The following is a 14,552-nucleotide window of genomic DNA, read 5'->3' as shown; positions in this document are numbered from 1 at the left end:
TCGCCCGGAACATCGGTGTGTCGAGACAGATGGACACACAAGATTTTAAAACTTGGTCCCTGCTGATATTCCTGTATGCCAGAGACAGTCCCCTCGCTCGATTACTCTCTATTCTATGGACTCTTCGAACGGTAATTAGTTCAGTTGAGAGACACCGTTCCGCAATTGTGCTGATAAACAGGTTTCAGTACTCTACGCTGTCTTGGGGGAGGGGTGTGTAAGTGAGGTTAGAGCCCTCTACGCAGTATAGGTGGACAGTTCCCTGGGTGGGTTAATTTGAGGTTCAAGTCCTCCTCGCTGCGCTAGGATATGAGCGGTGTTTAAGTGGGGTTTGAGCCCCCATGAGAAGACAAGTGAGAAAGGATTAAAGTCCCCTAGTGGCAAAATTTGAGGCTTTGCGAGTCTTTGTTCTGGGGGATGACAGTTCAATCCCACCCTCAACTTCTTGTACGAGTGCAGCTCCAACTCCAATGGCACTAGCATCGTTGCCAACTTTAAAAAAAGGTTTTCAAAAGTTTGATGTAGCTAAAACTGGTTTGATAGTTAATATTGATTTCAAATGGTAGAATGCCTCTGTCCACCAAAACTGTGTTATTCTTCAGCAAATCAGATAACAGTGCCACTATACTGCTGCAGTTTGGAAGAACCCTCCGATAGAATTCACTGACTCCTAAGAAACGAAGCACCTCTTTCTTAGAGGTTAGTCGTGGGAATTCCTCAAAGGCCTTAGTCTTTGTGTTCAGTGGGGTCAACTTTCCATGTTATGTCCCAAAAACATCCGCTTTGGCGAATTCAGTTTTTTCAATTTATCACCAGTTTTGCTTCTTGTAGTAGTTCTGCTAACTGTACCATGTGATTTTCCAGGTCTTACTAAAGATCACTACATTGTCCAAATAGACTGCACAGTTTATTAACCCAGCCACAACTGTTCATGAGTCTTTGGAATGGGGCAGGTGTGTTCTTCACAGGGCACTTTGAACTGATATACCCCATTTTAGGTTACAAATGCAGAAATTTAGTTTTGCCGTCTAAGGTACATGCCAGTAACCACGCATTAAGTCCAACTTGGTGGTGATGTAACTGGCTTGTCCAACTTTCTCGGTACAGTGCACCAATCTAGGAATTGGATAGGAGTTCGATTTTGTAACAGCATCGACCTTCCGCTAATTCACTAGAATCGTTGAGTCCTGTCTGGTTGGGGAACTAAGCTGATCGGCGAACTCCACTCGCTCTGGCTTGGTTCAATGATATCCGCATCGAGCATGGCCTTGACCTCCATCTGGACCACTCTGGCTTAGAAAGGATTAAGCAGATAGGGGTGCTGTTTTATCGGAACAGTATTCCCTTTGACTACTTAGTGTACAGTAGCATTAGTCATCCCCACCTGATTCTTACATATGTTCTTGTACTGTAGTAACAAATCTTACAGCTGTGTTCTATGCTCCTCAAATAACTTACGAACCAATCCCACTCAAGGACTCCTTTATTTTTTAAAGCTATTTTGAGGCACATCAAAATCCACATTTGGATTTGATTCCTCACTCTGCGGGACAGTAGCTAACACCTGTTTCTTCGGTTCTCTCTTGTATAAAGACGGTCTCAACATGTTCACATGGCATAGCCGATACTTAATTTTCCCCTATCTGGCATCTTCACGAAATAGTTCATCTGACTCAACTTTTTCCTCAATTTGATAGGGACCACTAAACCTGGCCTGGAAGGGATCTCCTATCACTGGTAACAGTACGAACAAGTCATCCCCTCAGCAAAACATCAGTCTCAGTGCTTTTATCTGCTACCTGCTTCATTCTGCACTGTGCCCTTTTTAGATGCTGTTTATCTAATTCACCTCCTCAATTTACATCTCCCACACCTCCGATCCATAATCTAAGTATGACATCTCAGACTCTGGTCCTGTCAATTTTTCTTTCATTTCAAAGGGTCTCACTTTATGCCCAAATATTAACTCGAAGGGACTGAACTGAATAGATTCATTTGGGGCATCTTGAATGGTAAACAATACAAATGGGATACCTTTATCCCAATCAATCAGTCAGGTAATCCTGACAGTATGCTCTCAATATGGTCTTCAAGGTCTGATGCCACCTTCTGGAGCTTGTGGGATTCAGGATGGTACACACTGGATTTAAAGGTGTTGTGTACCTAAGCTACCCATAACCACCTCAAACAGCCTAGCAGTAAAATTTAACCCTTGGTCCAACTGAATCTCTCTGGGAAGCCCATATCGTATGAAGAAAGCTACTACCTTTAACTCCTCTACCACCTTTTTTGCCTTGATATTCAGTAATGGAATTGCCTCAGAAAATCTGGTAGACACATCCGTTATGGTTAACAAGTATTGGTCCCCACTTTTAGTTCTCAGGAATAGGCCTACACAATCAATTATAACCCACATGAGAGGTCCTTCAATGTGAGAACTGGCAACAAAGGTGCGTGTTTTATTAGTGCCTGTGACTTACCTACCATTTAGCATGCATGACATGTATGGCAAAAGTTAACCACATCCTTGTGCATTCCAGGCCAATAAAAATGTTTTTGTTCCTAAGCCAGAGTCTTTCATACCCCTAAGTGACCTCCTACAGGTAATTCATGTGCTACCGATAACACTTCCTGTCTGTATGCTACCTGGAACACAATCTGTTGCACTTCAGCCCATTTCTCCTCTGCACTAAACCTGCCATGGTCTCCATTTCCATCTTAGGATTCCATCTTTCAAATAGTAACCCTCCGAAATATTCGCTGCTTCCTTTTTGGCGTACGCATCCACATACATATTTTTTAATCGTCTTGTCTTGCTGTTGCAAATCTTAGTCTTTCAGGAGTTTGGTCTGATCCTCTGCCTGTTCAGGTTTTTCTAACACCAAAATGTCAAACAGGGTATCCACTAACTGAACCTCAACTCCTTTAATCTTTCCCTTATTTTCTGCTTTGTGCAGTGACTCATGATAGTGGGATTTGGTTACCACAGTCTGGGAAAATACCAGGAATTTCTGTTTTAACTCCTCAGTTCCTTGGTCGTCCTTGGGCTTCTCCACAACAAAGGGTGTCACTTCCACATGGGAATGCTTTGGAAGGATCCAAAGAACAAATTGAATTCCTGGAACTGACACGCTGTCAAATCACTCCCACTGTAACTTCCCCAGTCTTGTGTTGGCACTCCAACCTGATCTCACATAGGGGAACGATAAATTTCTGTCCCTCTATCCAACAATTATCACACTCTCTGATAGGAGATCGGAACGAGTGTATATTAACTCATCCGTTACTATCAGCGACTGGTTAGATCCTGTGTCTCTCAAAATTATGACTTCTTGTCCCTCTCCCTCTGTTCAGAGTAAACTTTACTCAGGAGGTGAATACTTTGCTGAGATCAGGTACTAAACTCCATACCCAGCCCCTGCTTAGGCTGTGTACTCTCTTGCAGCTCCTCAGCTCTTCTTGGCATCTCCTCTACTACCTTAACTAATGGCACTGGCTTAGCTTTTTTTTAAAACTGCATCTTTACCCACACAGTGCCTTTCTTTAACTACCAGCACTGTGACTTTATGTGCCCCACTTTACCACAGTGGAAACAAGTGAGGCCTTACATCTCCTTTTCATCCTCTTGGGCTTCTTTTTTATCCGGTGGTAAATTCTTACCAGTGTTCTACTCTTGGTTTTGTAGCGCAAGATATCCTCTTCTCCAAACTTCTATCCCTTGCAGGACGAAATTCTCAGCAGAAACTTGTCTTATGCACCAACATCTACTCATTTTCTAATTCTGCTGCCCTTCTCACTTTCTAAACTTTGTTCCTCCATGAATTCTTACCATCTGTGGAAGTGAATTTTTAAATTCCTCCAGCAGAATAATCTCAGAGCCTCAAAAGGTCCTATCTATTTTCAAAGCATGCATCCATCAATCAAAATGACAATGATTTAATTCTTTCAAACTCAACATAAGTCTGACCTGGTTCCTTCTTTGTGTTTCTGAACCGCTGTCTACATGCTTCTAGTACCGATTCATAAGCATTTAAAATAACCTGTTTAACCTCTTCATAATCTCTTGACACCTCATCTAACAGTGCAGCAAATAAGTCACTAGCTCTGCCTACCAGTTTAGTCTGAACTAGCATTACCCATAAGCCCTCAGACCACTCCAGCAGCTTGGGCCAATTTTTTCAAATGAAATAAAGACGACTTCAACATCTTTTTCAACAAAATGTGGCAGAATTTTGACACTTATACATATCACTACCTTCTCTTTTAATATCCTTCATGTTAACTTGACTTTGCTGACTTCAAGTTCGAATTCTCTTTCAATCTCTCCCTCTGTTTATCTTCTAACTCCATTTTCCTCAATTGTAATTTAAGGTTTTCTACCTCTACTGCACTTGTCGATTTCTAATTTCTTTACTAATGCTATAAGTATGGCATTTTTCTTTCCACTAAACTTTTTTTGGCAAATTTGAGAATCATTTTCAAATCCCTGAACCTCTTTAGCAATTTTCAGAGCCATTTCTCACTTTTAATCTAAACCAACCACAAGTCACCAAAATTAAACAAATTGTCTCACCTACATTTTATTTAAAAATCTCGGACACTAACTTGCAAGTGTTTAAATCTGCTGGGAATTTTCGTACCCTCAAAATCTGTCTAAACCAGTTCAAATCCCGAGACGATGTGCTCCCAAACTATTAAGATATGGGGTAAACCATCGCACTTAAATTTAAACCAGCAACACAAGACTTATCCCCGTGCAGTAATCTGCAAAACTTGAGGCCAAGAACTATTTAAAGTAAAAACAAACAACTTCATTTCTTAAAGTATAACAGAGAATAATTATCTAACAACTATTTACAATTCCTTCCTCTAACCTATCTTTTACCTTCCCTTCTATAATACTATTCTGATAAAACCCACCTATTAAGATCTACCAAAAATTTCAGTTTTCAAAACCAGCCAGGTGTCTAATCTTCTCTTCCTGCTTTTGCTCTTAGGGATTTCTGTTTCACAAGTCACTGATTGATAAAAAGGTACTTTTAAAGAAAGCTATTCTCCAAGTAGTCTGCAGATGCTGGCGGCTTGGCAGTTTTCCTCCCAACTGCTCAATTTTTCCGGTTGTATATCCCCAAAGCACTGGATTGTGTCATTAGCTTTTAAAGATTGTCAGCATACTAAATTCAAACTTATTGAAATTTTGTTTTTTTTTGGGGGGGTATAATTTAAACTGTTGGGCCGAATTCAAATCTGTTTTGTCGTTTCCAGGCAACCAGCTACCCTAGCTACTGAACCACATGTTACATTATATCTTGTCCAGAACACTGCTGTCAGGTAGTTCTGCGAGCTTTTAACTCTTAAAAAAGGTACAGTACACTCATCTTCATAACAATTCTAACCTAATCCTATCTGCCTGCACATGGTCCATATCCCTCTGCTCTCTGCCTGTCCATGTGTCTGCCTATTTGCATCTTAAACATTGCTAACATATCTGCTTCTATCACCTCCATTGGCAGATCACTCTAGGTACCCATCACAATGTGTTTTAAAAAAAAACTTACCTCACATTTCCTTTAAACTTTTCCCTCTCACGTTAAACCAATCCCCTCTAGTATTTGATAGTCAAGAGTCTTTTTCCCCCCCAAGGTGGAATTATCTACACTATCCATGCCTCTCATAACTATATACACTTAAAAATGAAGTCACCCCTCAGTGTCCAAGGTTCTCAAAATCAATCCACATTTGTCCAACCTCTTATTATAGAGAAAACACTCCACTCCTGGCACCTGGTAAATCTCTTTTGCACCCTCGCCAAATCTTCCACAATCTTCCTATAGCGTGGCAATCAGAACTGGACACAACACACCTAATATCTTATCCATGACTTGCTAACTTTTTCTACTCGGTACCCTGAGGGGTGAAGGCAAGCATGCAACATGCCTTCTTTACTGTCTTATCCACTTGTGTTGCCATTTTCAGGGCGGTACGGACTTGGCACCGTAAAATGGCCCTGCATATTAATGCTCCAAAGGCCATTTATTTTACACTTCTCTTGCATTTGACCTTCCAAAATGTGTCACTTAACACATGTCGAGATTAAACTTCATCTGCCAATTCTCTGCCCAACTTTCCAACTGATCTATATCCTGTAATAGTCTTTGACAACCTGCCTTACTATGCCCAGTTTTAATGTCATTTTCAAAAAAAAAACTTACTAATCAATTCACCTAGCTTTTCATCCAAATCATTTGTGTATCTTACAATCAAGAGAGGTCCCAGCACTGATCCTTGCAGAACACCACTGGTCACAGAAACACCTCTCCACAACTACATCCTGTCTTATATGAAGAAGTTGAATGATGTTGTGATATCTATAAAATTATATTTTTAATAAATGTTGTTACATCTGATCATCAGTACATAGAGCAGTACAGCAAGTTAGGAACCAAACAAGTAATACTTGATGGAGCATGGCATCAAGGAGGTCTAACAAACTAGAGTCAATGAGAAATGACGAAACTTTACACTGGGTGGAGTCATAACTCGCACAAAGGATGAAGATTGCGGCTGCTACAGGTCATTTGGCTCAGCTCCAAGACTGTCTGCAGGAGTTCCCATGGGAGTGCCTAAGAACTACAATCTTCAAATGCTTTATCAATGACCTCCCCTCCATCAGCCCACAACATCAAGGCCTGGACTGCCAAGTGGCAAGTAACATTCACAATACAAGTGCCAGAAAATATCCATCTCTAACAAGAAAGAATCAAAACATTGCCTCTTGACTTTCAATTCATTACTGTTGCCGAATCCTTCATTCTCAACATCCTGGGAGTTACCATTTGTCCAGTTCAGTTTCTAGTCTGTCATGTAAATACAGTGGCTACAACAGCAGGTCAGAAGCTATGCATCCGACAGCAAACACCACACCTCTTTACTCCCAAAAGATGTCTCCCACATAGAAGGCACAAGCTAGTAATGTCATGGAACACTCCCCACTTGTCAGGATGAGTGAAGTTACAACAACGCAAGAACACCATCCAGGATAGGTCAGCCATCTTGATTGGCACCATATTCACAAACATTTACTCCCTCCACCACTGCAGCACACTATCAGCAGTGTGTTCTATGTACAAGATGCACTGCAGGAATTCACCAAGGCTTTTTAAGCCAACATTTTTCAAACCCACAACCACTACTGTTCACTTCAAAGGCAATTACAGATGAGCAACAAAAATGTTGGACTTGCTATTACTGCCCACATCCTGTGAAAGAATAATCAAGAAAACTCACATGGCATTGTGCTGCAATAAATCTACTGTATTAAGTAATGAGCAAACAGCAGTTGCATTCACACCACTAAATGAAAAATTGCACTTCCAAGGTTATAGTTTTGTCAGCAGTAAAATATTACTTACCATACACCACTTTCTATTTCATAAACCCAGATTTCATCATTTGGTAAGTAAACTTCGTTATTTTCATATGTCTGGAACAAAAAATAAAATATCATACACCTTCCTGTAGACATTTTCAAATACAGCAAAATCAATTTTGCAATATTTGCATTAATCATCCAAAATCTGGAGATGAAAGATGCAACAAAATTTGCTCTTAAAAGAATTAAGTGGTGGAATCATTTGCCAAGTTCAAAAAATGAAAAAAAAAATTAAGGCATCTTCTCCTGGCCGGGACCAAGCATAGAGGAAGTATCTACCCAAACAGTGCAGTCTCGGCCTCGCATGGCAATCTCCAGGTCTTATCCTGACATGGAGGTCTGGTCAGCGTGGAGGTCTTCCTCAAATCAACTTCCCCCAACTGATCCGAGATGAACTCTACCTTAATTTTTACTTATCTAAGACTTCTGTCATCAATACAGGCACCATGGTACGGTGGCTCAGAAAACGTAGGATGCACCTACCAGAGGTGGAGCAATACTTGACCTTTTCTTGGTAAATAAGGCAGGGCAAGTGACTGAGGTGAAACTTGGGGAACAATTTGGGGTAAGTGATCACAATTCTATTAGTTTTAACACAGTTATGGAAAAGGATAGAATGGATCAAAAAGTTAAAGTTCTAAACCAGAGAAAGGCCAATTTTTAATCATATTAAAGAGGAGTTTCAAAAGTTGTAGGGGAAGCGATTTGCAGGTAAAAGGGACTGATGGGAAGTGGGAAACCTTTGAGAGTGAGATAGTATGTTCCTACTAGAGTGAAAGACAGGGCTGGTAGGTGTAGGGAATGCTGGGTGACGAGAAATATGAGATGTTGATCAAGAAAAAAGGAGGCATATTTTAGGAAAAGACAGTTGGAATCAAGTGAATCCCTAGAACAGTAGACAGGCAGTAGCAGTATACTTAAGAAGGAAATCAGGAGGGCAAAAAAAAAGAATGCGATAGCGTTAAGGAGAATCTAAAGTTCAGGGCGAATGGCAGCAGCAGCGTGGTCATTCTCCCAACACTGGGGCCAGCAGGAGCAGCAACAGCAGCAAGATGTAACCCCCGGTATTCAGGGCCAGTGACAGCAAAGCTCCTCCACCGATCAGGAATGGCAGCGCCAACAGCAACAGACTCTTCAAGATTGCGATGCCGAAGAAGCTGAAGTGGGACTCGTGGCCTAGCAACAGCCTTGCAGCAGCACCAGGGTTTCTTGGTTGCGGGGACAGTTTGTTCAGTAGCAAAAAGATCTCGTGTCCAAAGCTGAGCGACACCTACGTTGGTGGACCCGGTACAGGTGATGGCGAGTCAGTGGAGCTCTCCCTGGAGGCTAGGTGCCGGCATGAACGGGGTCAGAAAGATTGCTATTCTGAAGTTCTTAGAAATAATTTAGAAAAATAAAAGTATGATTATCATGACGGATTATTTATTTCTTTACTTTTCTAACTTATTTTGTTTTCTAAGAATTTAATCTTAAGTATCTGTACCTAGGTACCTTTGTACCAAAGATGACACTAACGCAGCAGCTGTAAACGTTTCATTGTACTTACTTGAGCAAGTGTGACAATAAAGCTAATTCAATTCAAGAGATTCTATTAATACATTAAGGGCAAGATAGCAAAAGGGGAGAAAATAGGACCCCTTAAAGATCAATTGGCCATTTGTGTGGAATTATGGGACATAGATGGGATACGAAGTAAATATTTTGCATTAGTATTTACTGTGGAAGACACGGAAGCTAGGGAACCTGACAAAATAAATAGTGACATCTCAAAAGAGTTCACATTAAAAAAAAGAAAAATGGTGCTGGAGGTCTTAAAATGCATAAAAAAGGTAGTTAAATCCCAGAAATTTGTGGGAAGCTTGGGAAGAGATTGTTGGGCCTCTTGTTGAAACATTTGTTGAAACCATGGGTGAGCTGCCAGAAAACTGGAGGTTGGCTAATGTGGTACCATTATTTATAATGTAAGGAAAAGCCAGGGAACTATAAACTGGTGAGCCGGACATCAGTGTTGGGTAAGTTGTTGCAGGGAATTCTGAGGGGGCAGTTTTTACATGCATTTAGAAAGGCAAGGACCAATTAGGGATAGTCAGCATGGCTTTGTGCATGCGAAATAGTGTCTCACTAGCTTGATTGAGATTTTTGAAGAGGTGACCAAGAAGACTGAAACAGGCAGAGTGATAGACATTGTCCATATGGACTTCAGCAAAGCATTCAACAAGGTTCCGCATGGTAGACTGGCTAATAAGGTTAGATGACATGGCTCTTGGGGGATCCAAATGGATAGAAAATTGGCTTGACGATAGGACAGAGGGGGCAATAGTGGAGGGTTGTTTATCAGAGTGTACAATGTGGCCAGTGGAGTGCCACAAGGATCAGTGCTGGGTCCACTGCCTTTTATCAAGTATTTTAATGGCTTGGATGTGAATATAGAAGGTATAGCTAGCAAGTCTGCAGACAAACCAAAATAGATGTTCTAGTGGACAGTGAAGATTATCTAACAGTACAACAGGACTTTGATCAGATGAGCCAATGGTCCAAGGAATGGCAGATGGAATTTAATTGAGATAAATGTGAGGTGATGCACTTTGGTAAGGCAAACCAGGGACAGGACTTTTACACTTAAAATGGTAGGACCCTGGTTAGCATTACTGAACAAAAGAGACCAAGGGGTGCAGGGGCATTGTTCTTACAGAGTGGAGTTGCAGGTTGAGTCGTCAAGGTGGTATTTGGTATGCTTGCTTTCATTGGTCAAAGCATTTGAGTACAGGAATTGGGATATCATATTGTGGCCATACAGGACACTGGTAAGTCCAAATTTGGAGTACTGCATACAATTTTGGTCACTCTGCTATAGAAACATTGTTGTTAAACTTGAATGGGTTCAGAAAAGATTTCAAAGGACTTTGAGGGGACTGGTGGGTTTGAGCTATAGGGATACGCTGAACAGGCTTTTCCCCCAGAGCATTGGAGACTGCTTTTAGAGGTTTATTAAATCAAGGGCATTGATAGGGTGAACAGACCAAGGTCTTTTCCCTGAGTGAGGGAGGGGGGGGGGTTGGGGGATGTGAGTCCAGAACTAGAGGGCATAGGATTAAAGTCAGAGGGGAAAGTTTTAAAGGGATTGAAGGGGCAGTATATTTTTACGCAAAAAAAAAAAAGTTGGTGTATGTATGGAATAAGATGCCAGAGCAAGTGGATACAATTACAACATTTAAAAAAAGGCATCTGGATAGATATATGGAGTTGAAAAGAGCTATGGGCCAAATGCTGGCAAATGATCAGATTGGGATGCCTAATCAACACGGACTAGTTGGACTGTCAAGTCTGTTTCCATGCTGTATGACTCTATAACTACACAGTAATTGGAATCATAAAATCTGAAGCATCCAACTGATAAAAGATGGTATTCAAAAATTCTTATCACACAATTACCATTAGATACCAGGATCAAATAATGCTCAAAACACAAAAATGAAACATCTTTAAATGTTTTAAAGGATTATCTTAAGTTTAAAGAATAGTTGGAGAGATGAAAGAAAATCTACATATGATCATTACAAAATATTATAAACAAACTGACCGAATCACAGAATTATTGAAGGTAGCCATTCTGCCTTCATGACCACAGTGGCTTTTCAAACAAGCCCTATTACACAGTCAATCTCATGCTTTCCCTTCATTCTCTTTAACATGATTTCCACCCAAATAATCATCCAAAGTCCTCTTTAATGCCTCACTTCCAAACCATAACCATTCACTGAAAATTTTTTTTTTTTTTAAAACCTCACCTCAGTCGTCTTCCCTCCAAGGAGAGCAGTCCTAATTTCTACATAACTGAAGTTTCTCATTCCTGCAAACATTCTTGTAAATATTCTGCACTCTCTCCAATGCATTCACATCTTTTCTATAAGATGTCACTGACAACTCATCATCTAGAAACTTTGAAGTTGTCCCCAGCACACAGCGATCCAGACTATTTACATACCATCAGGAAAACAAAAGGTCCCAATACCACCTTTTTGGAACTCCACTATACCCTTCATCAAGCTCAAAACAATATCCATTGACTATTACTCTGTTTCCCATTACACAGTCAATATTCTATCTACAAAGCTACTGTCTTGTTTTATAGAATGACCTCAATTCTGTTGAACGGCACTCTGTCAAACATCAGAGCAAGTCCACGCATTTCACATCAATAGCATTATTCTTGTCAAACCTCTTAACAGGAGGTAACTAGCTTAAAGCTTCATAAATGATTCTTCATTGAGTAATGAAGGAAAGTGGGAGGTACAGTGATTGTTATAAAAGGTGGACCTCAGAATAAGAGTTTCCAGAGCCCGGGTGTCCTTGGAGAAGGAGCACACGGTGTCGACCAACACCCTGGAGTTGTTCAGGGAGAGGTGGGGGCCGCAGGGAGTGGAGTGCATTATTTCTCCCTCCAACTGTATTCTGATTTAGTCCCTACCCTCTCCTTCACTGTTTTGATCACACAGCACTGCCCTTTGATGTGAAAGGCAGTGTTTATCACTGGCTACTTGGGTGTTTTCCTATCTTCCTGATGGTGGAAATTGAATAAAGATTTGTGCACCTTGTGTCTCTCACTGTGTCTCACACCGACACACACCATGGGTGCTGGGGAAAAATAAGCACTACCGCACTTAGGCGGTAGTGTGGGGGTTAAATAAAAAGAAAGAAAAAAACCAAAAAAAAAACCAAGGGATTCCCTGCCCTCCCCTTAAAAAAAAAGAGGTCCCAGACTGGACCAGATTAAAGCCCCAATCAGGGAGCCCTGGCTGATATAAGAACAAGTGCCATTTATTCTGTTTGCTCTATGTTGTGGACTCTCCGTGTGTAAACAAAGGAAATGAGATACTTGACCCTGGAATTAGTTCATTGGCAGCAAGATAAAAATACCCTCTTAAAGAAATTCACTCAACAGTGGTCTTTGAGCTGCAGCAAGTATTTCTGGCAACATGTAATTTGGGAAGCCTGACTCATTCTATTTTGCCAAAGACTGGACCCAGTATGTGAAAAGAATGCATTGATTTATCAGGCCAAATGACTCGATTTTTTTTTCACCTACCCCAATGAGTAATTCTCCTGACAACTTATAGACCTGCAGTTATTAGAAGATTAAATTTTGCCTCAGGCACCAGATACTAAAATCTTTCAAAAAACTAACTAATTTAGTCAAGAAATATAACAACTTCAACCCTCCTCTAATTGAGATGCTATCGATTTTACTTGTTAATTTGAGAACCAGGGCAATCAGCATCAGGATTTTTGACGAGGTAAGTGGTGGAGGCATGTGACTTTGGTTTAACGCTTTGAATCATTGAATCCCTATAGTATGAAAGCAGACCATTTAACCCATCAAGTCCACACTGGCACTCCCAAGAGCACCCCATTCCCCAAGCCGATCCCTGCAACACTGCACTTGCCAATGCTAATCCACCTAGCCTACACATCCCTGGACACTATGGGCTATTTAGCATGGCCAATCCACCTAACACGCACATCTCTGGGGGAAAAAAAAACCTGAACACCCGGAGGAAACCCATGCAGACACCAAACGTGCAACCTCCATGCAGCCAGTCACCTGAGGGTGGAATGGAGCCCAGGTGACTGGCACTGTAAGGCAGCAGTGCTAACCACTGAGCACCATGCTGTTCCCCTCTTAATGCGATGCTGAGACACCATTTGGTACATGGAATTAGTGATGTAACTATGCAAAAGCACCTGCTAGCTGACGCCCAACTAGATTTCAAACAGGAACCACAACTGGCTTTATCATTTTAAAATGCAATACGTAGAGCAATAAGTAGAGCATATAAGTTGCATTGTATTCAGATGTAAATGGACACCCTCGCCAGTCTGACTCAGCTAGGGGAAGACCACTTGAATGAAAGCAATTGCATAGCTTCACTTGGGATGTATCCTGAACAGAGGAATTCTAGGTCAACCCATAGCAAAACCCCAAGAAAAGCCAAGCCTCAGCCAAATGGTTAAAATTTTCCCATGATCTTGGCCAGCAAGCCATTGTAATTGCTGCTGATATGTGGACTTGAGACAGCAATGGAGTAAGAGAACTCACTGACCGGTATCCAGTAGTGTGTACTACCTGGAAAGTCCACCTACATCTGGTTTGGAACAGTTAACTTGCTTAGCCACATCCAAACTAGAACCTATCAAAATAAATGCCTGGCTAAGTGGTCACCTGGTTCTAATGGAGGTTGATACCAGTGCAGCTGTAAGTGATTGCAGAAGCAGTCTTTACCAAACTTCGCTCTACACTACAACCCTCGAGTTTTCCCAAGACCTTGGATAGACTAAGAACCTATACTGGGGAATCCTTATAAATTGAGGGTATAATTTCGATTCTAATCTCATAAGCAGCTGGTTCAGTTACCATTGCAGTAAAAAGGTTTGGGCCCAAGCTTGATGCAGCGAAATGCTGGAGAAAGATTCACCACATGGGTGAATCCTAGTGGGGGATAAGAATAATTCACCTAGATTTTCTAGTCAAACAAAAAAGTGTTGAGACAATGGCTGCCTGAGTGAAGTCCTAATTAAATACCCAGAGGTTCTTCAGGAGGATCTAGAGACTATCAAAAATGCCAAGCCCACCTTGCATGTTGACCAAGAAGCAATTCCATGAGTCTTCAAGGCCTGCCCATTGCCATTTGTCTACATGCAAAAGGTAGAGGTAGAAATCAGACAGCTAGAAAGTGAAGGAATCATCAAACCAGTCAGTTTGCAGAATGTAGGGATTTTAAACAAATAGTAAGCCACTTTTCACAGCTGGAAAAAATACCCAATCCCTTGCATAGAGAATTTACACAAAGCTGACAAGGGGACTGTCCTTCATGAAGCTAGACATGAGTTATGCTAGACTTGCAATTATGGTTAGATGAGGATTCCCAGAGGTATGCTACATTAAATACTCATGAGGATTTGTACCAACATACAAGGTTCCCTTTCAGGTATTGTTAGCCTGTGCAATTTTTTAGCGGGTGATGGAGGATATTTTACAAGGTTTACCCCAGAGGCCAGTTAACTTGATGACATGCTAATAACAAGACAGACCAATAAAAAGCACTTAGATAATTCAGAAATC

At 41.2% G+C, this 14,552-nt stretch overlaps 1 protein-coding gene across 8 annotated transcripts in view; it reads right to left on the bottom strand.

Moving 5' to 3' along the window:
• The window catches only part of LOC122553506 (kelch domain-containing protein 1), a 90,210-nt gene that overhangs the window by 60,764 nt on the left and 14,894 nt on the right, over positions 1 to 14,552 (bottom strand). For all 8 annotated transcript variants that reach the window (XM_043697371.1, XM_043697366.1, XM_043697368.1 and 5 more), the window contains one exon: positions 7,413 to 7,483. In XM_043697371.1, coding sequence (XP_043553306.1) covers positions 7,413 to 7,483 — 71 coding nt within the window. The remainder of the gene's footprint in view (positions 1 to 7,412; positions 7,484 to 14,552) is intronic.

Source organism: Chiloscyllium plagiosum, chromosome 10, assembly GCF_004010195.1.
Source record: "Chiloscyllium plagiosum isolate BGI_BamShark_2017 chromosome 10, ASM401019v2, whole genome shotgun sequence".
Lineage (NCBI taxonomy): Eukaryota > Metazoa > Chordata > Chondrichthyes > Orectolobiformes > Hemiscylliidae > Chiloscyllium > Chiloscyllium plagiosum.
The sequence above is the reverse complement of the archived record's forward strand: the minus strand, read 5'-3'. Positions and strand labels throughout refer to the sequence as shown.